General features: G+C 47.5%; 1 protein-coding gene and 1 long non-coding RNA gene across 5 annotated transcripts in view; one reads left to right on the top strand and one right to left on the bottom strand.

The window, feature by feature from the left end:
• Positions 1-19,489, bottom strand: part of LOC135899861 (GTP-binding protein Rit2-like) — a 48,960-nt gene extending 29,471 nt beyond the window's left edge. Inside the window, exons 1-5 of one of the 3 annotated variants that reach the window (XM_065429254.1) lie at positions 19,415-19,489; positions 11,231-11,336; positions 10,881-10,937; positions 10,032-10,105; positions 2,983-3,174 (exon numbers count right to left, since the gene is read on the bottom strand). In XM_065429254.1, coding sequence (XP_065285326.1) covers positions 2,983-3,174; positions 10,032-10,105; positions 10,881-10,937; positions 11,231-11,336; positions 19,415-19,474 — 489 coding nt within the window. In that variant the 5' untranslated portion in view covers positions 19,475-19,489. Of the gene's footprint in view, positions 1-2,982; positions 3,175-10,031; positions 10,106-10,880; positions 10,938-11,230; positions 11,337-11,482; positions 11,841-13,858; positions 13,907-19,414 lie in introns of those variants that run through there. The other 2 variants (XM_065429255.1, XM_065429256.2) reach the window with 2 other exon arrangements.
• Positions 14,020-23,480, top strand: LOC135899863 (uncharacterized). 2 transcript variants are annotated; one of them, XR_010563739.1, is made up of 4 exons: positions 14,020-14,354; positions 16,254-16,447; positions 17,222-17,352; positions 23,385-23,480. It is a non-coding gene; the product is annotated as an uncharacterized lncRNA (long non-coding RNA). The 2 variants fall into 2 exon arrangements; XR_010563738.1 differs by lacking the exon at positions 23,385-23,480 and having other exon boundaries at positions 14,032-14,354; positions 17,222-17,607.
• The last annotated feature ends 1,760 nt before the right edge of the window (positions 23,481-25,240 follow it).

A 25,240-nucleotide genomic window follows, 5' to 3' on the forward strand; every position in this document is an offset into this window, starting at 1 on the left:
CCTTTAGCAAGCTCCGACCAACTACGGTTTAAAGAGGTTTCACTGTATAGCTGCCTGCCGCCACAGCTTCACTGCAATACTCTCCCGCCAGTCTCATGCAAAAACACCGGCGCGTACTCAGTTTCTCATTTCGATAGCAGCAAATCTCCGGAGCCATCGCATGCGACATTCACAACTATCACACCAAATTCTACTGCGATAAGCATCTTCACTTATCTGTTTCACAGCACATGGTGCCATCGGAAGTGTAGCACATGCTTTTGATACGCGGTAACCTACACGTGCCACCGTTCCCTGCTGCAGACTACAATCACATGTGTTTTCCGGCCGCTAGATCCCACGTGAACAAGAAAAGGCACGAGGTGCACGCGATCGCGAACAGTACATTGCGGCCTGTCTCACCTGAAAACAATGGAGCGCACACTTTATTATTCTGGTACCAGGAAATCTCCGTACGGGTCATTGCATGCTGCGTTCACAGCTATCGTCGCCAAACCTATTGCAATAAGCATCCTCATTTATCTGTTTTACAGCATGTGGTGCATGGTGGGCGATAATCCAAACGCGCCAACGTTCCCTGCTGCAGGCAATGTGATGTGAGAATTGCGTCTCGCTTCGGCTGCATCCGGCATCGCCCGTCAGCTCCATTTCGTTTCGGTTTCCCGTCACCCACTTAAAACCCCACGCAATAGGAAAACAACAAAACACGTCTCAGGCCGCCGGAGCACCACCATCTCGCTGCGTGTCGGCATCTCATGCCACAACGATACGCGCGACGCTTCACGTTACGTAGATGTCAACAATAATTGAGTCTGTAAAACTTTTAGTTACTTCGGATTGCACGTTTTTCCAGTTAGTGTGTTTTTTCTCGTGGTCTTTTCCAAACATACGAACAAGGTTCTACTGTACATTATGGCAGCACCTTCTATACAACCCATGCACAACAGGTCTTTGGACGTCAAAAAAAAAAAAAAGGAAGACTCATCATGTCACCGAAAGCAGAGGTAGCGGTCGCACATACCACAAGCAACTTAAAGCCCGCCAGTCAACCCAGTGTGGTGGTTGAAGGGTGATACAGTGAATGCATCATTGAAAGCTGCCATATTAGCCCTTCCAATTGTTCGCTTCTGTTGGAAATGCAGGGGGGCACACTCTCTCCTGTTGTCCTGGCAAGTGCTGAATTGACTCAACTTTTGGCAGCACAGCCGTAGTGTATGTGCATGTGTCAGTGTTATCTGGTACCACGAGACTGCCACAACAGGTTTTGATAACACGATGAATTTCCCTTTTTCATGCCCAAAGCCATGCTGCATTTGGGACACATTTTGAACTGGACGAGATAAAGGTTACGTAATTAATTATCTATTGTACAGTCAGGAAATTGAGGCTCCATAGCATAATTACAGGGTCAATGGCTCTGAAATAAACCCCTCAAACGAGACAAAAGCTGACATTACTTGCTTCAATGAGTTCACAGTCAGAGAAATCGCTGATTTCTGCCGATTCTCATTCGAACAAGCTTGAAAAGTGCTGGAGACTTCAAGATGTTAGAGGAGAGGGCAGGCTGTCTTTCAAGCTCTCTGCTTTGTGTGACAAAAATAAAAGCTTGCCTCTAGATGTGTGCTCGGATTGCACGAGTGAGCATGTGAAATTAGCAAGAACCTCTTCGTACAGAAGCAGACTTGTACAGTAGATTTCAGTTGATTCAACTCAGGTTAATTCAATTTTTTTGCTAATTCGATCCTGGCCGAAGGTCCCAGCCGGTGGCCATGCATTTTCATGGAGCAAAGGGTTGTTATTTCTATCTTAAAATTGGAATTTGCCGAATAATTATAACTTGACAAGTCAGCAAGCATGTGCCATAGCCTTATGGTGACGCCAGTAATGACCCCTCTAGTGACGACTGCCTCGGCAGAGCTTAAGGAACAGTGAATGCGTTGAACACACGCCGTCTCCTGTCGAAAATGTCTATTTCCGGCCTACCCTAAAAGAATTTCCACACAATAACAGTAGCTGACAATGTCCAAGTACAGTATTAGAGCACAGCTTTTAGGTACCCGTTCCTGGTTTGAGTGTCGGCCCACATGCCACTGCTTGCACGTTGGTGTCTCTCGGCATAACCACGCGAACACGCTCGTGCCACTTTTTGCACATTCGTCGTCGTCTTCCACAACTGGCTCTGACACCACTCATCATGCCAGCATTACCGTACTGCCCCTCCCTCTGCGAAGGCGCTGACCGCACTGGCCCACTACCAGTCAATGCGGTGAATTCGGTCACAAATTATTTGCCTAAATATATTACAAAATGAAAACACATATAGAACTGCAGTATAATTTCGCATTAGGGAGCATTGTAATTGCTGGACACTTTTTTTTCCCCAATTCTAATGTGCGCCTTTCGTTTTCCAAAGAATATAGACTGAAAATTGCCTGGTCAGTGCAATTGGATACAAAATCTAAATCGGCTTTGCGGTGTTCATACGCCTTACCACATAACACAGCTGTATTACAGCAAATCTGGTCGTACAAACCATGTGCTGAAGCTAACTATAGTGAATCGGCACCCATTCTAAAAAAATCAGTTGCATGTTAGATTTCTACTTTGTTTCAGAGCTTTAATGTAATTTGTACGTGAATTTTACACTTTGGGCACATAAAATGGGTGCCCATTTCAGTTAGAAGCGTATTAGACTTGGGCAAATATTGTCAAATGATTCAGTTGTGCGTTTTGGTGTCTTTGTGCACCTTGTTAAATTAGACCCGCAGGATAATTCAATCAATTTTGTCGGTCCTGTAAGGATCGAATTAACAGAAGTGGACTGTACAAAAATTTTATGCAGATGCATGAACCTGCAGCTTAACAGATCTGACACCTTTCAATTCGTCCTTCAGATAAATGACTCGGCACGTCCTCTTGAGGTTGGATGAATGGAGGCATCCTGCATTACGGTAAACATAATACAAATAAAAGCAAGCTTACCTGGCGAGAACTTTCCAGGTCACATTTGTTGCCGACCAGAACCATGGGCACAGACTCTGAACAGCGGACACGCTCAATCTGCTTCCTGCACTCGGCAGCTTCCTCCAGGCTTCTACGGTCGGTGATGGCATAGCATATGACAAAACCTTCCCCGCAGCGCATGTACTGGTCCCGCATAGCTGTGAATTCAATCTGGAAAGTACATACAAACAGCTTAGCAAGATAAATGACCCACCATGTTGGCAGTCAGACTGATACAATTATTCACACAACATACCACATACTACTTAATAAGAAAAATAAATAGTGTTTTTGTTTTAACAGATACCCATAGATGGCTGCTATTGGCCGATAGCTGACATCAATCAAGAAGGGCGTTGGGATCAGTGCACTCCTTCCCTATGTTCCTCTGTGTATTTATTGATGCAGTTTCATAAACAGGCCAATGTAAAATATACATTTTAGACTTTGATAACAGTTACGAACTTCCAGAAGAAGCTGACTCTCGTCAGTTCACACTTGGCCACGGCTACCCTCTTAAGGATTATACTTTGGCCACACTGATTACAGTGAAACCTCGTTAAACCGTAGTCGGCCGGAGCTCGGAAAAACTACGTACTAAACGGTAGTACTGTTTAAGCGAAATAGCATGAGATCGCCCATTTACCTGTCGAAAACGGAACTCAGAGAGAGTGCGATGAAAGGGGAAAAAACACGCAGTATTTATTCACTTCGCGGGACGTACGTGTTATTTTCGTTTGATGTCGCGGCGGCCTAGCACGACGACAGCGGCTTCAAACTTACTGAAGCTGCGTGCCAGCTTCTCAGCCAGCCCCCATCCTCTCGGCAAACACTCGCACGGCAGATTCCTCGTTGGCGTTACGTATTCTCCGTGCACGCGCGCAGTAGTGCTGCATAAGTCCAGGGGCGCCTTTTTTATTGCCGGGTGCCGGAGTTCGAAAACTTTTCGTTTGGAATAGTTACGTTATCGCGCCCCTGTTCTCCTTGCGACGATCGCATTAACGAGGCTGACGTAACGCGCAGCTTCTGCCACTGTCGGGCCTGAATAGCCCGTGCTGTCGCTTTCCGTGTCGTCCTCATCACTGTCGCTAGTTGACACTTCGGCAACAACAGCGGCATCGATGGTGAAAAGTCGAACCTCGTAGCCGACATCTCTTCGCGGTCGCAGCAGCGCTGCCAAGCAACTTCGCATTCCAAATGCCACACACTGTAGTCAACAGCATATCCATGTAGCGGGCCAGCGCCGACTTCTTCGCGTCACGTTCGGTAGCACGCACGATGTCTAATTTTTCTTCTATGCTGAGCACCCGGCGTCTTTTTTGTCCTCGCTCGCACGACGCCACAACGCTCTCTGGCACGACGTCCATGCGGCGTCGAAATGATGTTGATGTTGATGCGGCTTCACGTGCAAACGCACAGGGCGCTTGGAGGCCGTTGTACCGATCTCTGAGGCTTGTTGTTCTGCCGGGCCGCCCGATGGAGACGACGCACCGCCGTGTTTGCGCGACGAAAAGTGGAAACGCTACGTTTTAACCGATGCGTACGCAATAAGCTGGTACGGTTTATGCGGATACAAAATACATTATGTTCAATGGCCGCTGAGTCGGGGAATTGACTTTACTACTTTTAAACCGAAACTACTGTTTAAGCGGGTACGGTTTAACGAGGTTTTACTGTATTAGTGTCGTAGCTATTGGGTCTCAATAATTTTGATTAGTTTTGGAACACTCAGCTAGCCTCAAGCAACATGATATGCAAGGTTGGACCACACATATGCTTTGCCAGCAGGCGCTCACTCCGGGCCACTCCTGTCTAGACGCCTCGACAGACATCACTTCATATTGAGTTACCGTATTTACATGATTGTAAGTTGACCTATCCATTTAAATTTGAAAATCTAAAGTGGGGGGCCGACTTACAATCGAAACCAAAACATGGCACCGCAAGAAAAGCAAGACCTACGAGATATCAAGGGAGCTACAACGTAGTTACAATTTTATGTTTGCTCTATGGCCCTACCCATAGCTTTCCGCCATCCTGCGTGTTTGTTTGCTTTTTGGAAGGGTTTTCAACATTTTTTAGAGTTTTACAGTGCACACAGCACTCATGTGGGGGTGTCGATAGTTCATGGAAGTGCCGCTGTTCCATTCGCGGTGGCACCCTTAGAACAGCGGCGCTTGCGGGGAGCATCAATAGTTCACGGAAGAGCAGACACCACTCACATGCAGACACCGCTCACATGTTTTCTTGTAGCTCTTTAGTTTCATGCTTTAGTTTCATTTGACTGCCGGCCATGCGTTACTTCTTCCGTGCTTCCTCAGTCATCATGAGTGCTCCGAGTCCACCAAACATCTGGCACTCGTTCACAGCAGCGTTGAAGAGAGTTGCTGTCCTTTATGCTGAAGAAACAAATAACTGCGCAGCAGGCCGCAAGTTTGGTGTTTCTTCATGGGAGTTGTGAGAGTGGTGACTGCAGCGAAGCAAAATTTTCACCTGTGACGGCAAGCTAAGAGGTTTCTGCAGGTGGAAGGCGGGACACTTTCCGGAGCTGGAGGCCAAGCTTGCGGCGTACATCGCTGAAATGCGTGATCAGTCCCTGCCAGTGACGTACGACATGGCCGTGAGACAAGCCTGGAGTACGAGTAGCTGGCGGCAGAAGACCATACGCCAACCAGACATGTCAAAAGAGCCTTTCTGACGGCTGTGTGCGGTTGGGTGCTTTCGGTATGAACTTATGTACGCAAATGCACTTATGTATGCAAATGCAGAATTTCGCTGGACGACGACGTGCTATGGGACCATAGCAGCAATGACGATGGCAGCACTAGTGAGGACGATGGCACAAGTGAAGACGAGTATTCCAGTGACCATGCCAGCTACTAATGAATTTTTGTTATGGAATGCGCCCACGGGTATGCCCTTTTTTTCCCCTTTCACACACGATATGGGGGGGTCGACTTACAATCGTGTAAATACGGTATTGACAGCACTTCGAAATATGCTATTTGGATGTGGCTACTATCCATCAGTCAAGCTGTTGGAGGATAAAGCCGGTGTGCACTACATAGCACGGCCAGACAGAAGCACATGGGCACGAGAGCACATTCCAGCCTTTTTGGGCACATGGGCAATGTTGCGCTATACTGGCTATATGCATTACAGTTGCATGCAGCTGCATTTGCTGCGTAGTGTAGACACTGTTGTTGAATTCCAATGGCGGAGTCAAAGCAGCCGACGGACTTCGCGAGCGAGCACTCGACTCTGGCGCAGAGCAACGCCTCCGGATCTGCGAGTGGAACACAACCTGCGCCGCCGGAGCAAGGCGGAAGCGGAAGTTCTATCACAGAGTTACCCAGGATACCTTGCGTGTTGTCATTTCCTTCTGCTGTTTGCTCCCAGCACCGCCGCACCGGTCACTTGTCTCTTCAGTGCCGCTCACCTGTTGTTTTTTTAAAAGTGCGGAATGGATATCTCGCCAAGCGTGCAGCAGCTTTTGCTTCCTCGCGAGTCGGGACCGGTGGCGCCTCCCAGCAGACAAACGTGTTAAAGGAAATACATCACGCAGAGTTCCGGTCCACTCTGCCGATTTTGGCGGAGCATCTTTTTCTGCTCCACGGAGTGACTCCCGCTCTGAATCCCCTCAGACTCCCTCATTGGAACACCTTACTCCCGCCCTCACTCTGCCATTGGAACAAACTTGCTCCGAAATGAGCAGAAAAACTTGCTCCGACTCCGCCATTGGAATTCAACATGTGGCCACCATGGGGTGGTGCAACAAGCCCACTCGCTGAGAATAACTGTGTGCTCCTAGTGGCCTCTGTGGGTGATGTGGCTCCAGGCGCATGGCGAGCTGGCCTGAGCACCAACGTCCAACGGGAACATCGGTCTGCTTCCCAAGTTGCACACCTTCGAGGTGTGTCGCCATCATGTTCGGAGCTTGTTAGGAGCCCTTTCAAAGTGAGTCCAGAATGTGGCATCCTTCGCTTACCCAATGCGGGCACTGCCGACATACTCACAAAAGCGAACATCAAGACGACGTTTAATTAAACTCTCGGAAATTGTGTGATTGTCGTAGAGATAAGTGCGATAGGAAACGAGCTACTTGCCCCTCAGTGCGAGAAAACACAGCCGTGCATAGCTACCTAGTGCATTATAGCACAGCAAAGGGATGAGACACCGTGAACTCAATCATAAGTTGAGGGAAAACCTCCGAGTTTGGTGCATCATCATAGGTGCCAAACTCGGGAAGTACAGTCACCAACTGATAAATCAGACACCGATAATTCGGACATCCTTGGTTTTTCAGACAGCTTCGCAGCACCGCCACTGGCCCCACATACCTAATGTGTAAAGATGACCGATATATTGGACAGCCGCCAACTCAACATTCAATTATACGGACGCCATCCCTGGCTGTGGCATACGCCAACTCTGCCACCATTATCTCCTCTGGCAGCCTTGCTGAGACATGAAGTATGGCCTCAGAGATTACACACTAGATGGCAATCCCTGAGGTCTTGCCTGGTCGCCGCACTATGCCTCTGAGATTTAACTGCAAGCACCAATCTTGGAGGCTTTGCCTAATGTGTAAAGATGACCGATATTTTGGACAGCCGCCAACTCTACATTCACTTATCTGGATGCCGTCCATGGTTGTAGCATACGTCAACTCTGCTGCCATTATCTCCTCTGGCAACCTCGCTGAGACATGAAGTATGGTCTCAGAGATTACACGTTAGATGGCAATCTTTGAGGTCTCGCCTGGTCACTGCACTATGCCTCTGAGATTTAAATGCAAGTGCTGTTCTTGGAGGCTTTGCCTGAATTGTGAAGTCACATCAACATCACGATCATCGCATCCTTTTCCGGCACCCCTGCCATCCTATTTGTTGAGTTTGCCTAGTGGACAGCATTCTGCCATGCTGCGCTTGTTTGTTTAGTTTGCATTCCAGACAGCGCAGTGCTGGCTCCAAGAAGTCTTTCTCACGAAGTTATAGATAGGCTGTGTCAAACTGCACCAACGATGCCTTCGCAGTCCGACTCCAAATGAGTCTTGAGTCGCAGTCCGAATGAGCCTAACTCTGCAACCAAAGAGGCTGAACTGCTGCCTACCACAACGAGCTCAAATGCGGACATCATTGATGACTTGCTAGGCAGCAGTGTGCCAACATCTGCCACCGTTAGATTTGAAGATTTTGCAGATGTTGAGAGCGCAGTTTCATCGTGTACCAAACTGAACGATGATGAAATAATTAAGCAAGTTCACCATCAAACAGTGACTCTGACTTGGATGATGATGTGCCATGTGCTCCGAAGCCTTCCACATGTGGGTCTGACTCAAGCCTTTGCAGTGCTTGCATCAGCGTGCAGCGAAACTCAAAACTGGCAGAAATAAAGACGGACTTGGTTGCACGCTTAGGTGCAACCAAGTCGGCAGTGCGTGCAGCAACACATCGACCACTTGTTCCGTGCCCACGGGCCCTAAAACATAAGGTGATCTTTTTTGGATACATTTGTTTTTTCCGAACATTTGATAGTTTGGATTTATTTACGTCCCCAATGGAGTCCAAATTACCGGTCATTGACTGTAGCGGCATCTATGTGAACATCCCAAATCCAATTTGCACTGCGCCCCACGGTGACGTTCAATAGCCGGAGAGTTGTGAGCACACCCCACTCCTTCGAAGCCTCCACAGTCCAAGACATTGAAAAAGGAGTGGGAGCACTGCGAAGGTTATCAAGGGAAAATTTTTATTGTTGATATTTCCGCTGCAAAGTATTTCTTAAACAGACTATCTTAACTTCAAATGCATTTGTCGACTTCGATAAAAAGTGTTTCAGAGGCCCTCCAACATCTCAAGATGGTGGCGCTCCTGTACCATCTAATACCATCAAGAGACTAAGAGCTATATTACAGCAGTCTAGTGGCTGCAACAAAAGTGTGAGCATGTCCAATCACAAATACCACCAAGGCCAAAGACGGACGGCACAGGGAAAGCATTGACTGGATTGGGCATTTGGGGTTCGGGCATGGGAATGTATTATTGGCAAATTTGCTTCGCATCTTCCCCAACACCACTTTGCGAGTGCCAGCTGCCATCTCATATGATGGGCGGTTTTGGAGATGATGGAAACCAGGGCAGCCACGGGTCATGCATGTAATGAACTCACAGAACACAGAGGCTTGAAGGAAGCCTCAAGCAGAGCAGGAACGTCTTTGATTCAGAGCGAAACGTGGTTCAGAACTTCAGCAAACGTTGAATTGTAAATGCGGAATAGAGCAGTGTTGACACCGCTTTTTGTCGTAGCGATGAGTGCCAAGGAGGGTGGTGAAGAGTTCGCAAAGAAACTCAAAGTGGCAGAGTGTCGATGTGCAGCAAAGACTGGTTTGGAATACAAGGGCATGTTTCCTCGTTAATGCGAAACCTAGTGTTGATGCATTGTCCCGACTTTGCAACGAAACTAAACACATACTATTCACTCGCGCAAACAATTATTTTTCAGCGTGGCTTCATGCAAGGTAACTTCGGTTCAGTGTGTAGCACGGGTGATAGACTGCGGCCTCTGTTTCTATCAGACGTGTCTGTGGTGTTGGAGTGCCACAGGTTATGTTGACTGAGGCATTTCCCTGCGAAAACACACCCAACTTCATTGTGCGCTCAATGCTTGCAAATGGTCACTCAACATGAGCAGCCATTCCTCACATAAATTAAAGAAAGCCTCACGTCAACCAATTACCACGGTCCATGGGATCTGCACAACTTTCTTCACTTGATTTGTGGATGCTGTTTAAATCATGCATTGAGCTGCACTCCAACTTTACTCGGTGAAAATAAGTTCATTAATGTCACTGGCTTCACATAGTACAACTCCTTTCAATAGCTGCACACCGATTTAATGAAAGGCGCAAGCTCCCTCCCTTTCTCGCCACATAACCCCTTCCATATACAAGAAAATGGAAGTCACTGACCCTCAACTTGTTCAGAAAGGCTTCTTAATATAAAAATACCTAAACATAGTAGCCGTACCTGGCCAGCAGTGTCCAGAATGTCCAATAGGGCCACTTCTCCATCAATGACAGTCTTCTGCTGGTAGGCATCCTCTGATCACGGGGAAACACAGTGGTGTCAATAGACCTCCAGTGAAGAAAAAGTAGGCTAAAGATTGTCTAGCAGAAGACACCAAGTAATTCACACCATATATATTTAGTCAGGTTATGAAAAAGTTGTAAATGGGCAAATGTAACCTTAACTCTAACCATAATGGCCAGGAATACCACTCAACTGAAACATGTTTAATGTGATAGCACAGCAAAAGACACAAACAGCCACTCGCATATTTCCACTTGATGACTGCCTGATAACATGCAGTGCACTTCCATTTTTCAACATGACGACGGCATTCTCTGCAAGATAGCATGCTGTAGTGATAGAAAATGGCCACTCTTGCTTTCCCTATTTATATTTTTCTGTCACGAATGCACAGTATGCATGAGCGTTTATCCAGACCTGGGCAACAAAGGTAGCAAAAAAAGTAGGCAACAGGCAACCACGAAATTTTTTGTTCATGTACTGAACAAGTAAAAATAGGTCACAAGTGAAGGCCACCTTTGAGTCACATTATATATGTTTCACTGCAAGGCACATACAATTAAGCCGTAGATGGTGTGCCGGCCATACACACTACTGCCCATAAATTTGGTCCTGCGATTGCCGACGGCATAGAGGCGTCCGCTTTGAGAGAGGCAGTCAACTGCTGCATTGAAAGTCGTCCCTGTTCCCCAATACAACATTTTTAGTTTTTATTATTGAACCGCAACGGGCACAAAATACGCAAATTTGTAGTTTGTATTCAAATGGAGGGAGAAACAAAATTACCGATGGTCGGGTCGTGGTATTCCAAGAAGCTGTGAGTCACGAACTGAAGTGTCAGAGCTGCAAGGGAAGAGAAAATATCCAAAAGTGAGCGCGCAAGATAATCAGGCGTCGCCAAGACAGCGGCGTACAAGAGCGCTACGAAAGAACGAGGAAAAAAGAATAAAAAGGAGGAGAAATGAGCGTAAACTATCGTCAGAGGCCACCGACACAAGAAAAACAAGGCAATCGCGCGACATAACTTCCGCGCGGGCGGGGGCAGGTAAACAGTAGCACCGCGTTGAGTCACGCGTGTCCGATAGAGCGCGACGTTACATACATGCGACGCAGCCAAAGAGAGAAATGAGACCCACCGCTTTTTCCCACGCCTCCATCGCCAAGCACGACGATCTTGTAAACGCGAACACCGCCCTTCTGGTTCGACGAATGGCCAGCACCTCGGTTCGTCGTTTGCACCATCTGCGAGCGTCAGGATCGACGAGGCGAAAGATGTCTCAGCTGTTCAGGAAGTTGGCAGTTTCCCACGGCCTTTCGCGGGCCTGTCCTTGCGCGATAACTGAAGGCTACAGCGCTTTGGAGCGAGAAAAGAGGCGCCCAGTTCTTACCTTCACAAATGGAGACCGGTCTCTTCCCGTGAAAATTAGGACCTAAACGAGACGAAACGGCGGAGAAAGGTTTCGCGCTCCGCTGCCGGAGTCGTCGAAATAGAGTAAACAGCGCAGTAAGCCTAGCGCACTCCTGCGGATCGAGTAGGCGATCGTTGGGAATGGCGGGGGAACAGAAAGTGACCTGATACGGTGTTCCCCCTGAGACAAGAGGAACGCCAGAGTTACCGGTATTAAGAAAGATAAGAACGGGCGATCTGGCTGTAAAAGAGATTACATATTTGAGCTCTACCCGCGCGACGACCAGCTGAGAAACAACTCTCCGGGAATCCCCGCAGTCTGCAGTCCTAATGCTTTCTTGTTCCGCTTGGCGCCACTAGCGAACATGCAACAACAATACTTTTAGCATGTGCAATGTTTTCCAGCGCCTGGTAAGCAGAAAAGCATACATAGCCTTAGAGATTGCGTTTGTTGCTATTCGGGAGCGATGCACATATGGGTCCTCTGAATTTGGGTAAAGTTACAACACCGGCAAGGACTTGCATCACACTTGTATCACAACAAAATTATCCCTCAACGAATAGGTTGTATCCAGAACCCGACGTTTAACATGTGTTTCCGGCTTCCAAAACCGCTTCCGTCGCATGCAAACAGTCAATACATAGCCTTTAAGATTCGCGTTTTAACACCACCTATAGCGTGCTTTTACAATAAAACGAGCTATAATAACTAATACAATATAAAATTATTTTGTGCAAGAATAGGTGGTGCGCACATCACAACTATAGGGGGTGTCCAAATTCACGCCCCAGTAATGATGCTCTCTACAAAACAAACGGAAATCTTGAAGGCTATCCTTTTACTCGCTGCATGCGGTGTAATCAATGAATGAATAGAGAAATAGATGGATGCACCATAGAGTTTCCTAGGAAACTCTATGGGATGGACGGATAGACGGATGGATGGATAGTAGACTTTCATACAACAATTATTATTGTGTGACTCTATGGGATGTTTTGTACGAAACATAGAGTTTCTCACTACATGTTATAGTGAGAAACTCTATGCTCTGTGGTAGGAAACTCTACGATGGGATGGATGGATAAATGGATGAATGCTATGATCGTCCCCTTTGGAACGGGGCGATGAGTTGCGCCACAAAGCTCTTCTTAATATACTGCTTAATGTACTACCTAGTGTACTGCCCTATGAACGTAGATAACGTTCATAAAGCAACGCTCTTTAGAGTTAAAATGTCGATCTTAGAGGCTATGCTTTGACTGGTTGCATGCCATGAAAGGGATCCCGAAAGCAAAAAAGGAAAGAAAAAAAAACGTCGTTGATGTCAGGCCTTCTCCTGGAAACACCTCATAGGCTTTGGGTTTTGAACATAACTAAATTCAGAGTTAGCAAATGTTAATCTTGGAGGACCTGCTTCTTTTGCATACTACAGTGACCATGGAGAGGCGATTGCAGGGGCCGGAACACGTCATGTACGTCATGATCCATAGCCTTTCTTTACATTCTTGCCAAAGTAATTCCTCGGAATTTTGGGAATGACAACCCATAAACAAACGTCTTTTCTTCTTGTGTAAATGCTTTGGTATTTAACCAGTCAAAACGGAACCAATCCGATCGAAAACGAAATGACGCCTTTGCACGTGATACGGAGCTCAGCGTGTTGCCATTGCCACGCGTGCGTTTTTGATTTGCGGAGCATAAAATAATGCGCGAGTGTCTAACAATATAGCAACTGCAATTTTAAGCAATAATTATGATGTACTTAATAACGGTCGACTTACAGTAATCTCGTAGAATACATCCGAAGTACCAAGATCTCACCTCCAGGTCTCGCCACTTACTGGTTTTTGAGACTTTCTTTGCCAAGTTAAAATTATAATTCTTACTTAGATCCCGAACAGCGTGGTGGATTCTATCACTATAAATCATGGTCATTTCATTTCGATCAACGTCTCGCAACACATTCTGGCCAGTTGTCAGTCCATGCAACGGCCTTGTGCATTTGTAGCTTATGTCCATGCAGTAATATTTTACATCAAGCGTGCGCAAGCAAGGGTTAGATATCGCGCACACGGAACACGCACGCCACGTCTTTCTTTCTTTAAAATATGTACTGCGGCGCGCACGACTGCATAATTTGTCCGAGCTTTTCACAGCAGCATATGCTATCCGCGGATTGTGGTTTTCACCACCCCGGAGACCAACTGGGTTACTTATTCAGTTTCAGCAACTACGGTTTGTTTCTGACGACGCTACCTTCACTTCTTGACCTCAGCATTAGGCCTAAGCTATAGAGGAATGTTTGCAGAATCATTTACAATTAAACCTGCGTGATATACCAAATAAGGAACATACCTTGCTTGTATTTAAATAATCACTCTCTTCCATATATCCATGGCTATTTCCGCTACTGTTGTTATATTACGCGAATACACGATTTACACGTATCCTTTCTCATAACTTCATTTTCTTCGAGGTGTTCTTTTGCCCTTAGTTGCAAGGGTGACTATGGTCGATCGCTTATACGCATTTATTTTTTATTCTCCTATGTTATTTCTTGGAACGTGATTTTTTTTTTATTCTATAACGGGCGATTCTTTGACCCTATATGCCATGGTTCGTTTGTATACGTTTTTCTACGATAATGACGACTATGGTGATGTTCCCCCATGAGCAACAACAACAACACATCGCCACAGCCATCTTAACCCGGAACTAGATGGTCCTTGCCATGGAGATGGTTCGCGTTTGAATTAAATCCCCTCTGCCTTTCGAAGGACTCACAGTTGTTCTCCTGGCGAGACGTCGCTGCGACGGACACGAGAGTTCCATGCCGGTCGACAGTTGTCAGGTACGTGGGCGAGAACGCGGGCGCCGTATACCCGTGACCAACCATCTGCAGTGTAGTTGGTGCCCCAGTGATGTGATTGAAACCAATCAAGAGTGATATGTTCAGAAACTGGCCAGTAAGGTGTCTTAGAAAGGTACTCAAAATAAAAAGCTTCGTGGTAGAAAGCACGATCCGTTTGAGCAGAGAACTCGTCGAATTGAAGAAGCCGCTTGCAGGCACACCCTTTTGCGTTATTCTCCTGGAAGGAGGTGAAACAAACCCGAAGTTCGGTATTCTAGCAGTTTGTCAAAATATTTAGATGCACGCTGTTAACCGTTAACAGTATAAAGGATATGCTGTGGCAGAGTGCTCGTCTTGCCAGCTTAAGGTCTTGGTTTCGGTCTGCTGACGGCTGCCGATCAGCCATTGCACCGAAAAAAACAGTATTGCTAGCGTTTACCATCCACGTAATCCGTGGCTGCTTGAAAAAACAAGTCCGGAGCCTAGCTGCGCCTTTCAAGTTGCCGATCGGATCTTTATATTTGGTCAGTGTAATAGTCTCAGGTCATAATATAGGTGCCATTTGAATATTCCAGCAGACGATTAACACCGCCTTAAAACAACCACTGTCACAGTGCATACCCAACCTATCACTGCAGTGGTTTAGTAGGCCATAACCATCACATAAAAAAACGACGTTTCTCTCAGTGCATAACCAAATGATTGTCAAGCTCCGTTCACGTTACCAGCACCGCAACTCACCGCACGCCGTTTGCCGTTCCAGGGCCGTCGGCCGACGGCGGTTTTCCTCGCGAACGGCGAAATCTCCTTACCGTTCGGAGAATGGGACGAGGACACGAGTGTATCATTTCAGGAATTGACAGCCATTTTCGCGCATGCGCGAGTACAAGCGGGTGCGAGAGAGAAAATCTGGGGGCTTTTACCTCTTGAATGTCTGACTTTGCCTAGGTACAAAGGAGGAGAAGTTTCTTTGCTCGTTTTGTATGCGTTTGGCCCTAGGCGTGCCGGAATTCCGTTTGAAATCGTGTGTGTTGATCGTCCTCAAGCTTTCCTCGTGCTCCCATATGTTGCGACGCAGCGCTCGCCAGATGGAAGTTGAAGTGTTGAGCACAGACGCGGGATGCTTCGAAAAGCGAGGGAAAAATGTCGCACTTTCGCCCAAAAGGTGATCGCGATGGTAAAGGAGCAGACAATCGTACCAAGTAAGGATAGTACTTGTATCTGCCGTATCAACTTGTAAACATACGTTTGGAAACTAAATTAACACGCATGGTGTTAGCGCGCACAGCAAACATGAACGCAACACACACGATGATCGCGGACACTCGCTGTCAAAACGATGGCGTGAGGAAACGGGGCAGCAGCAGCGAGCGAAGTGATCTTCGTGCTGTCTATCGCTTCAGCTCAAACTGAGCGCCGAGAACACACAGCCCGTACAGAGCTACAAGCTGCCGACGCACCTAGACTTTGCCCCCAACTCAGATCGCTCTCAAGATACGGTCGCGCGCAACCACCACATGCGCAGTTGCCACCGGAGTAGACTTTTATCCGACTTTTATCCCAGTGCATGATCCAGGCGTCAGTGGAGGGTTCCAGTAGGCTTTGACATTGCATTAAAGCGACGCCTGGTTAATGTCGTGGACAGGTTAAGAGATCATAGCCAGTGCACAAACATGTGCCTCACTATAGGCCGTTAACAGTGCACCTATAGTGCGACATAATGTGAAGTATAGATGCACGCCAGAGCTGTTTTATAATGATCTCATGGCTCATTACTTATAGAAGAAGCCATTTCAGTGCACGAGGTGGCGGTCAGTTAATGCTACCCTGACCACATCGCCATCTTAATGGCTTGACGAAAAGGTAGGCTAAGAAAAGTTTCGTTTCGTCTTTTGCAAGGCGGACTACGGCGACGGCGACGGCGACCGTGGCGCGTCCCTGTCTCCGCTGTCTTCCCGGCTGACGACCAAGGCCTTGATCTGCCTGCTTGTGCCCTTCTGCATGGTGCTTGCCGTGGCGGTCGTCATCGGCGCCTTAATTTCCTTGACAAGCCGCTGACGGTCTCGGACCGCAGGCCGGCACGTGTGCCTCTGGCAAGTGAACCGCCAAATGCTGCCTGTCCTACAGTAAAACATTTAGCACCCTTAATTTTGGGGGCGCTGATTTGACCCACGGCTAACACCCTCACCGTTAAGGATTAAGATGTAATCGTCGTTACAAAGGAAGTTTTTTTTTGGCTACTCTTTGGGACAAATGTAAACGTGATGATAGCTGTGACAGACGACGCGGGAACTGCACGCAGTTAATTTTAACTTAAAGCCCCTTAAACTTCGTAAAGCAGTGCCACGCTTTGAAGAATGCCGCCTCCTCCTCGCGCGCTCTGGCCGATGCCCCGTCGCTATTGGTCTAAAGGAATCACGTGGGCCCTCGCGCCGTGCATCAGCGCCATTTTTGCTCGAGAAGCGTCTACGGAGTGGCGAGGAGCGCATGTTGACGCCGTTGCTACGCTCGAGCAGTATAGGCGGCGCCACGGTCGAGGAGGGAGCGTGAAAGAGAGGAGAAACGAGGAGGAGTGAAGGTGGAGGAGGAGAGTGTCGCTGCTTTACGAAGTTTAAGGGGTTTTACTTTAACTATATCGCTGCCAATCTACCGTGTCTAATACTTCAGCGCGCACCGGGTAGTCAGAATGAATAGTGCCACAGATAGTTTTCGACTAGGGCTTCTCTAATCGTAGGTGTAGCTTGAGCTCACGACAAAGTTCGTCAGAGCCTTATATAGTTAAGGGCGTTATCCATGGGACAGACCCCCACTTTTAAGAACGTGAATGTTTTTACTGCGCGTGAAAACGGCTTTGTCGGCATTCGCAGGTGTTCGTCGACTCAGTGAGAAACATGGCGGCGCTCTACGGGACGTGCGGAGTGGACGACGCCTTCTCCCGTGGCGTCAGTGAGCTACCACAAGGCTGTTCATCACGCCGCTCTTGTCGCCGTGGCCAGAGGTGCTGGAAGAGTTGCCAAACTGACATGCGTGTGGGATGGCGAGCGTAACAACAATGAACAACGCGAAAAAGAATCCCTAGGCCCCTTATTGTGTTGTCGCTGAAGGGAATCTACAGCACTTTAGCGCATGGATTTACGAATGAGCTCCTTTCGTTTCTGTCCGCGTGTACAGGGACGACCCATGTCTAGCGGACCTGAAAGTGCATAGTCACGGTAGTTCTCTAATGAATCACAGACCCTAAATTTGGCCGTTACGTGGGCGTGTATAGCCGTGTCCGTATAGATTTGTCCGTATTGGCCGCGAGATCGAGCAGAGTCGCTACCTGGCGGGCACTGGCTGAATCACGGATAGTGGGGATAGTAGCGCACGTCGTCTGTTGGGCAGTACGTATTTGCATGTGCGTGTATGAGGCGAGTACCTTTAAAGGCGGCTTCTTTCGTGGTTCTAGCATAGTCATATATGCTGGTCTGCATTATTTGACGGCGACAAAAAAAGCATTTACCGTTGCGCTGTCGTCTTTGCGCTTAAGTAACATCAGTGCACACTCGTGTCGAGCGCACGATGTGTTATTGTCGCACCCTCCACTCGCAACTATCACATCAATGCTATTGTCACTTCGTGGTTAGAGAACCTCACAAAAAGCATGTTACGTTGTTTTAAAGAAAATGGAGTGGTAGCAGTGAGACTTGAATACCGCACTTTAATGACTTGTCACGGTGTATTGCAAACTTCGAAATCGCTGTTATACCACGAAACATGAAAGGGGTTGTGTGAACATCACTCAGCAGTAGAGAAAAAAGAAAGTCGTAAGCATGCGCTCGCAATATGTCGTGTCATACACATTACGATAGCTGCATGCATTGCGATAATTGCGATAATTGCGATAATTGCATGACTCTCGCTTAGTGGTTACGCGACCAAAGCTATAGGTGTTCTTTTAACATGCGGTACTGAAGCCACTACGGTGAATTATTTTCACTTACATCGTGGGCATTTGTACTTCGATTCGCTGCTACGAAAGGAAAGCTAGAATATGGTATTATACGAAGATCATCTGCGACACGGCAGTCTCTAGACGGAGGAGGCCAACACTGAGTTGAATGGCAGCTAATGTAATTCCCTTCGCTATTCATTGTGTCGTTGCTAGCTTGATGCAAGGCTGCTACTATTACCTGTGATAAAACTACATAATGATTTTAGCTCCTCAAATATTTGCAACTTAATCACATCGCTGTCGTGCGCATAACCGTGCGAGGGCGATAAAGATAATCTCGTCTGAAGCAGCCTTATGATCCTACCAACGTACTGTCCCTCGCAGTGGCCTAGCTTACCTAAATGACCTGATTACATGTCTCCATTTCACAAATAAACAGAAGTAAACGAAGACGACATGTACAGTGCGCATCATTTGGTGATGTCGAGAACGCGTGAAATTGATTTCTACTTTACCTTCGTTGTACAGGAATAAATACTTTTTTAAACCAGTGCAAGATTCGCAGCGAATGCGCTACTAACTAAATGGCGCTACAATGAATAATTGAAGGAATAAGCGAAACGCAAGCAAAACATACAAAAAGTACCGAGGAAGTACTGAAACATAAGGTGTGGCTGGATGATCCCGTCCTCCGTTGAATGCCAGTTTTCAGCCTCGTTCAAGCAAATATAAAAATTAGTTGCGCACATTTCGTGCGAAAATGCGGCCACGTGGAGGGCCGTATAATATTAGTTCACTGCAGTCAGCGCGTCTCGTTACCAGGAAATCGGGACAAATCGTTCACATCCGTCGCGTACGTTTTAATGCACGCACGGTCGACCGACTATATATATGCAGCGAACTAGAAACTATCCGCACTAACGCGGCAACGGTGCTGCCACCTGTAGTTCGATCTCGCGGCGAATACACGCTCAGTCGTGTTGCTCAGGTATACCCGACACACTAATTCTGTTAGTTTGGTGGGTCTCGCAAGTCTCGCAGGAGCATCTAATTGATGTCCGAGCTATAATCGTATACGCCTCCCTGCAGGCGAGGCTTAACGCTCCAGGTAAGGCATGACTCTTACCTGTAGCTTCGGATACAGGTAAGGCCTAGTAGTGAAGTGTGTAGAATGAAAATACGTCATACAGGTGAAGGAAGTGCACTGTCGACCATGTATACGGTTGTTAAAACATTCTAGAGTACTCGATACAGTATGAATATCGGCAAGGCTCCAGCCTCTCGATAACCGCCGTACAGACATGACATGCTCGTCTGCAGTTGCCGCGTGGGCGTTTCGGAGAAGCGAAGCTCCGCCCACAGCTGTTACGGTATACGGACAAGAAACGCGCATCGAGGAGACAGCGAAGAAAGCGACGCAGGAGACATTTTCTGAATGTGCCACTCTCGTTTTTTATTGCATATATTTAATCACTCGGACACGTAGAGATGGAAATAGAGATATGTATATATATTATTATTATTACTATACAGCAATGTATTTATATTTTTTTATATATTTATATAGCAGACACCATGTGAACGATTGCCATTGACAATAGATGACCGCCAGGCGGCACGTCTTTTCTTTCTCTCTCTCTCTCTTTATTTTCGTGCATCTCTTCCCCGCGGTGTCGGAGTGTGCCACTCGTAAACAACCGGCATCGCGCGTTAATTACATTCTCGCACAAGCGCGCGCCACACACTGTGCTATACGAGCGAGTGCGTGGCGCCCGGTCGAAGCGAGCTTCGAGACCGTGCGAAAACATCGCAGCATTCACGTGCGACGAGAACAAAGGAAGCCGTCCTTGGTGCATCGGTACACAGTCGGTAGAAAGAGCATGATCGATTACTGCATGCTGCTGCAGCTTTGCGCGTCCACCTCATCTTTATTTCGTCCCGGGGTGGCCTAATAATCAGCGCTGCACTGATTTTTTTCTTTTTTTTTTCAAAATCTGCCTTCCTTAGATATCGGCGATGGTACGGCTCACCGAGAAAACCGCGGTGAACTGCAACACTGGCAGTACATGGTCAGTCTGCATTGCAGTGTCTCCAGTTTTCGTGACGCGTCGTGAAAGAACCGGAACGTAGTAATGGCAATGCAGCTAGCGCGAGCGCCGTTGAAACGAGAAGTGTTGAGGCAAGGACAATGTGATAACAAACAACTGCAAGTAAACACGTTGCTCGCCCGGCGCTCCAGAATTGGAGGGCTTTTACCTAACAGAACAACAAAAAAATAAACCAGAAAGTATGCGCGGAAGAAGCAAAGGCCAGTCAAAGAAGGTTAAAAGTCACCGTGAAAGTTATTTTCTCAAATACGCTCGCATTTCATTCCGGGTGTATACTAGGCTTCGCCCGTCGTGTTCAGTGTTATACTGTGTTCCCCGCTGCTTTTCCGAAAGATTTCAGATCAGTGCGCCAGTCTTTGTTGACTGGATATGCGCTCAGATCTCGCTTTTTTAGGTCATATAGGAGATCGCAACAGGAATAGAATATATCTGAGTAATTGATCATGCCCCTGACAGTAAGGCGCGCTTTCACTTCGCACAGTTACAGTGACAGACCTCAACGTGCATACATAAGCGTGCGCACTTTCCAGCAAACAGACAAGGCTGACAGATCCTTGCGCGTTCTGCGAGATGATTGAAGAACGTCAACATACAATAGTGAAACGACGCTGCGATAATGTAACAGTGAGACCCCGAAGCTGCTTAAGAGGCAGTCACACCCGAAGGGGGAAAAATAAAAAAATAAACAGCGCTACAGCTCCGGCACTGTGTTTTGTGAACAAATGCGCATCGTCGTGAGTGCGGACACTTCGACAATATGGCAACCCACCTGGGCTGTGAAAGCGCAGGTAGACATATTGCATTCAGTGAACAAATGCGTCGAACAGGGCGACAATTTTCGAAGGCAACGTGATCCCCGCTAAAACAAAATAACGCAAACAGTGATGATCAACTGCTACAGCAAAGCTGAATACATTTGCATACGCTGTACGATGACAAATGCGCCACTAGGATTTGATATAGCTTGTATAAAAACACATGGAAACAAAGCACAAGCGAAAGCACACAGAAACTATACGACCGCGACAAGTAGCCTTCAAGAACGTTGATTTTGGCTAAGCAAGGCTCGTCTTAAGTCACGCACAACGTACGTAAATCCGTAAATCGTGTGGGCAACGCGGATCCTGGAACGACCGCGCCGGTAGCGACACCAAGTGGAACTGTTTTCAACTGATTTGTGCGAAACGCCTAATACAAAATACACGACGGTGTTCTTTTCTGATGGAGCCCCAAACGCCTTCGGTAGCCGCAGACTTCGACACTGTTGTAAAGCATTCAACATTTCCACGTCGATAACAGTCGTGCAACACAAGTACGCTTCTGACCCATCGTGGTTCAAGACGGCGTCGCGAGAGGTCGCCGACGGCGCTGTTGTTGCCGGCTGCCTCACGGTGACGCGGTAAGCAAACGTTACAGCGCAGAACAGACGTGCGATAGCGTACAACCATACGGGAGGCTCTTATTGAGAACGGTAGCAACGATGGCGACACGCTTGTGGCGCTGTGTTCTATAATGCTCGCGTTATCATGGCCTCCGGAATGGGGTGAACGCGCTATCTCCCGCCCGGTCTTGGAGGTGTTATCATTGAACCAACTTTCTTTCCCAAAAAAATAAAAAGATAAAGTGTAATCGCGCTTATTACGTCGTTGCCGACACGCTTCGCTAGCAGACAAGTGGAAGACAGCCGCTCACCGCATAGTGGTATATCGCGCCTTTCGCGAGCCCAACTTCTCACGACGTCACATCCAACGTCGCCGTTCGCACACAAGCGCTCGTGCATTGCAGTGCGCGCTCACGCGTCTGCGTTAAAATATATGCTAAACGCACTCTGACCGATACATGTTGCTGGGCCGCGTGAAAGGCGTCCTGGGGCACACCCTGCGTGCATAAAATCTGCTGATGAAAAAAAAAGATGAAAAATCCTCACCCTGACACAATGTTGTTTCAGTGGGGTTGCAGTATTAGAGACTTTTAGCTCTGTCCGGTATTCCAGCAAGCGCGGGCGGTTTGCCGGTTTAGCGGGGGCGTAAACGTGAGCGGCCAGATTGGTGGCGCCAGCTAGTGGCGGAAAGCTCAACCACACAAGCAAAAAGCTAATTACTATGTTCTACTTCGCTTCTGGTGTAAATTTTCGACAGTGGCGTAATCGTGTTCGCAATTACGCCACTGCCAAAAATTTGCACCAGTAGCGAAGCAGGATATAATGGGTTACTGCAGTGTTAGTTCTGTGTTTGGTTGGACTCTACGCTACCAGGCGGCTGCACCGCTCTGGCTGCTCACGTTTACGCCCCCGCAAATCCGGCAATCCGCCCAAACCGCTTCCGTTTACCTGAATAGCGGACAGGCTAAAAGTCTCCATTGAGAGTGTTCACATGATGCCGTGTACGCCATCTTGTAGTCCTGTCCACCGATACCATTGTGCTGCTGGAGATAAGCGGATCGAGATAATGCCCAGCGTATCACCATGCTGGCTGTACTACGAGATGGCGACACCGATGACGTCGGCGCATAGCCGTTATTGACAATAAGTTAAAGCGGCAACAAGCAAGCCTCACGCGCGCGCGGCGTGTCCTACACTCTTAGAAAAACGTGCACCCTTTGGGGCTTATCTTGCCTGCCGAAAATAATCGCCGTCTGTGTTGAATACACTTTCTTCCTTTAACGCTGAATTCCCGGTATATTGAGGTCACCGACTGCAAGCATACGCGTATCAGCGTTCCTGATAAGAAAGTGTTCGCACGCAGCGGTAAACAGAGCAAGCCATGGAGTGCAAGAAAGATGTAGATGACGATTCTTGTTTGGAGGCAAATATAAATCCCAAGGGATGCACAGTTTTCTTAAAGCGAGCTGCGTAATTTTGAAAAGAAGGTGCGCTTGACGGTGCCAGACAAGCTATATATAAAATACAGATATGGTCTGATCGTAACATAGATATGGCTACCGTTATCTCTCGTGCACCATAGCACACCGCCTTTTTCTTTGTTGCAGGCGCTCGACAGCACTGTTTGGTGCCTGCTCCAATATGCAACGCAGTTTCGTCAGTTGCAGACGATGCTGCCACAAGAATGATATGGTTTGCTCCGACTGCGTTACCTATGTGGCTCTCTGCACCTAAGAGACCCAGATACGGGCTCAATTGATATCCTGTAGTTTGTGTTTTTTTACCATAATTTCGCAAATATTTATAGTTCATAGTGAATCTCCAACGCAGGGTATAGGCACCTGAAGAATCTCTGTGCTAGTCTAGATAACAAGCACGCACGCAAGCCAAAAAAAAAAAGAAAAAAAGAATGAAAGTAAACCATATAGTACGACGTCATCAATCACGGCAGGGGACTTCAACCTAACCGTAATTGTTGCTTCAACTACGCGCAAAAACCATTCGCCTCTGCTCGTCGTGGTCTGAAAATGCATACGCCTCGCCGAAGCTTCGGAGCACTGTGAATCAAATTGCAACAACTGCAACAAATTTTGCATAAATCAAAAGTCGTCATAATAATATTGTTATGATATTGTTCACAATGCCCTTTCCCCCCCCTCAAATACCACTCTATTCGCATCGTTTTACTCGGAGCGCCGAAAGGGGAAAAAATATGGTTCGCAGCTTGCATTGTCGTGTGGCAATAAGATTGCGCTTACAGAAAAGCGTGGGAGGCAAACACATACAGCCTCTAAAAAAAAAAAGAAAAACACGCACACGCAGACGGACGTACAACAATTACAAACGCTAATCGTCTAAATCCTCCGAACACACAGGAGGCGATTAACATTTTATGTACAGCTGTGGCAGAAACACGGTTTCCTTTCTTTCTTTCATGTTTTTTTTTCTCTTTCTTTTTGCTTTTAGCGAAGCAAGGCAGACGAACAGGTGGCTTACGCATGCGCAGAGCCTATAACATCGGGCGAGTTGCGACAAGTTACGCACAGAGACACAACTCAGACCGCGTTGTCATCCAACAGGCACATAAACATTCACGCGCAGCCAGAAAGTGTATGTACACAACTACAGAGGATATGAAATGTAAGTCTAAGGAATACGGAGGGGAAAAAAATGAAATAAATATACACTGCTACTCACGCTCGAATGTATAGCGAATGTTCTGAGGCCATGCGAGATAACCTGCGCGATTATGCTGTCGTCCTCTACTACAGTGGCGAGAGTGATGCTAACGGTAACCTTCGAGGTGGTAACTTGCAGCTTTTTGTCAACAGTTCTAGAATCCCCGCGCGTGTCATTACCGCTGATCATCAATGCCGCGCACTGTAACATCTTCAACGCTCTTTGGAGATAGGTGGTGTCTCCAAGATAAGGCTGCCTTGACGTCACTGGTTTCTTTTCGGCCACCCACGGCAAAAGCATGTGCTTCGATATCGGTTTCTAGTACACAGAGGGAGCCGTTGCTAATATTGGTATGTGGACACCATAAACTCTATGGTGGACACCATCTATTGCCATAGTAACAACCATCTCGACAGCTTTGGCCTGTCACGAAGTTTCGCTACAGTGTCTGGCGGCAGTTCTTGGTACTCCCTCAGCGGCTTTGACACGTTTGGCGAAAGCTGCACTGATCAGACCAAATTCCCCAGAAATGAGAAAAACGTGCGCTCCGGAACACGTCTGCACCGTCGACCGAACGGTGCAGACGTTCACTGGTTCAGGAAGCCTTGGTTATGAACGTAGAGGCTCCGAGCTTGTCGGCGCAACGGTGATCTTGAGAGGTATGTTTTAGTTCAGCTGCAGCGGTGTGGTTTTCCGTCTGCTAGTGACAGGTTCAGAACGCAGGCTCAGGTATCTTTTCTGATAATGCTTATTTTTCTCAAGGAAATTCAAATATAATTTTAAA

This window comes from Dermacentor albipictus, chromosome 2 (genome assembly GCF_038994185.2).
Source record: "Dermacentor albipictus isolate Rhodes 1998 colony chromosome 2, USDA_Dalb.pri_finalv2, whole genome shotgun sequence".
NCBI lineage: Eukaryota > Metazoa > Arthropoda > Arachnida > Ixodida > Ixodidae > Dermacentor > Dermacentor albipictus.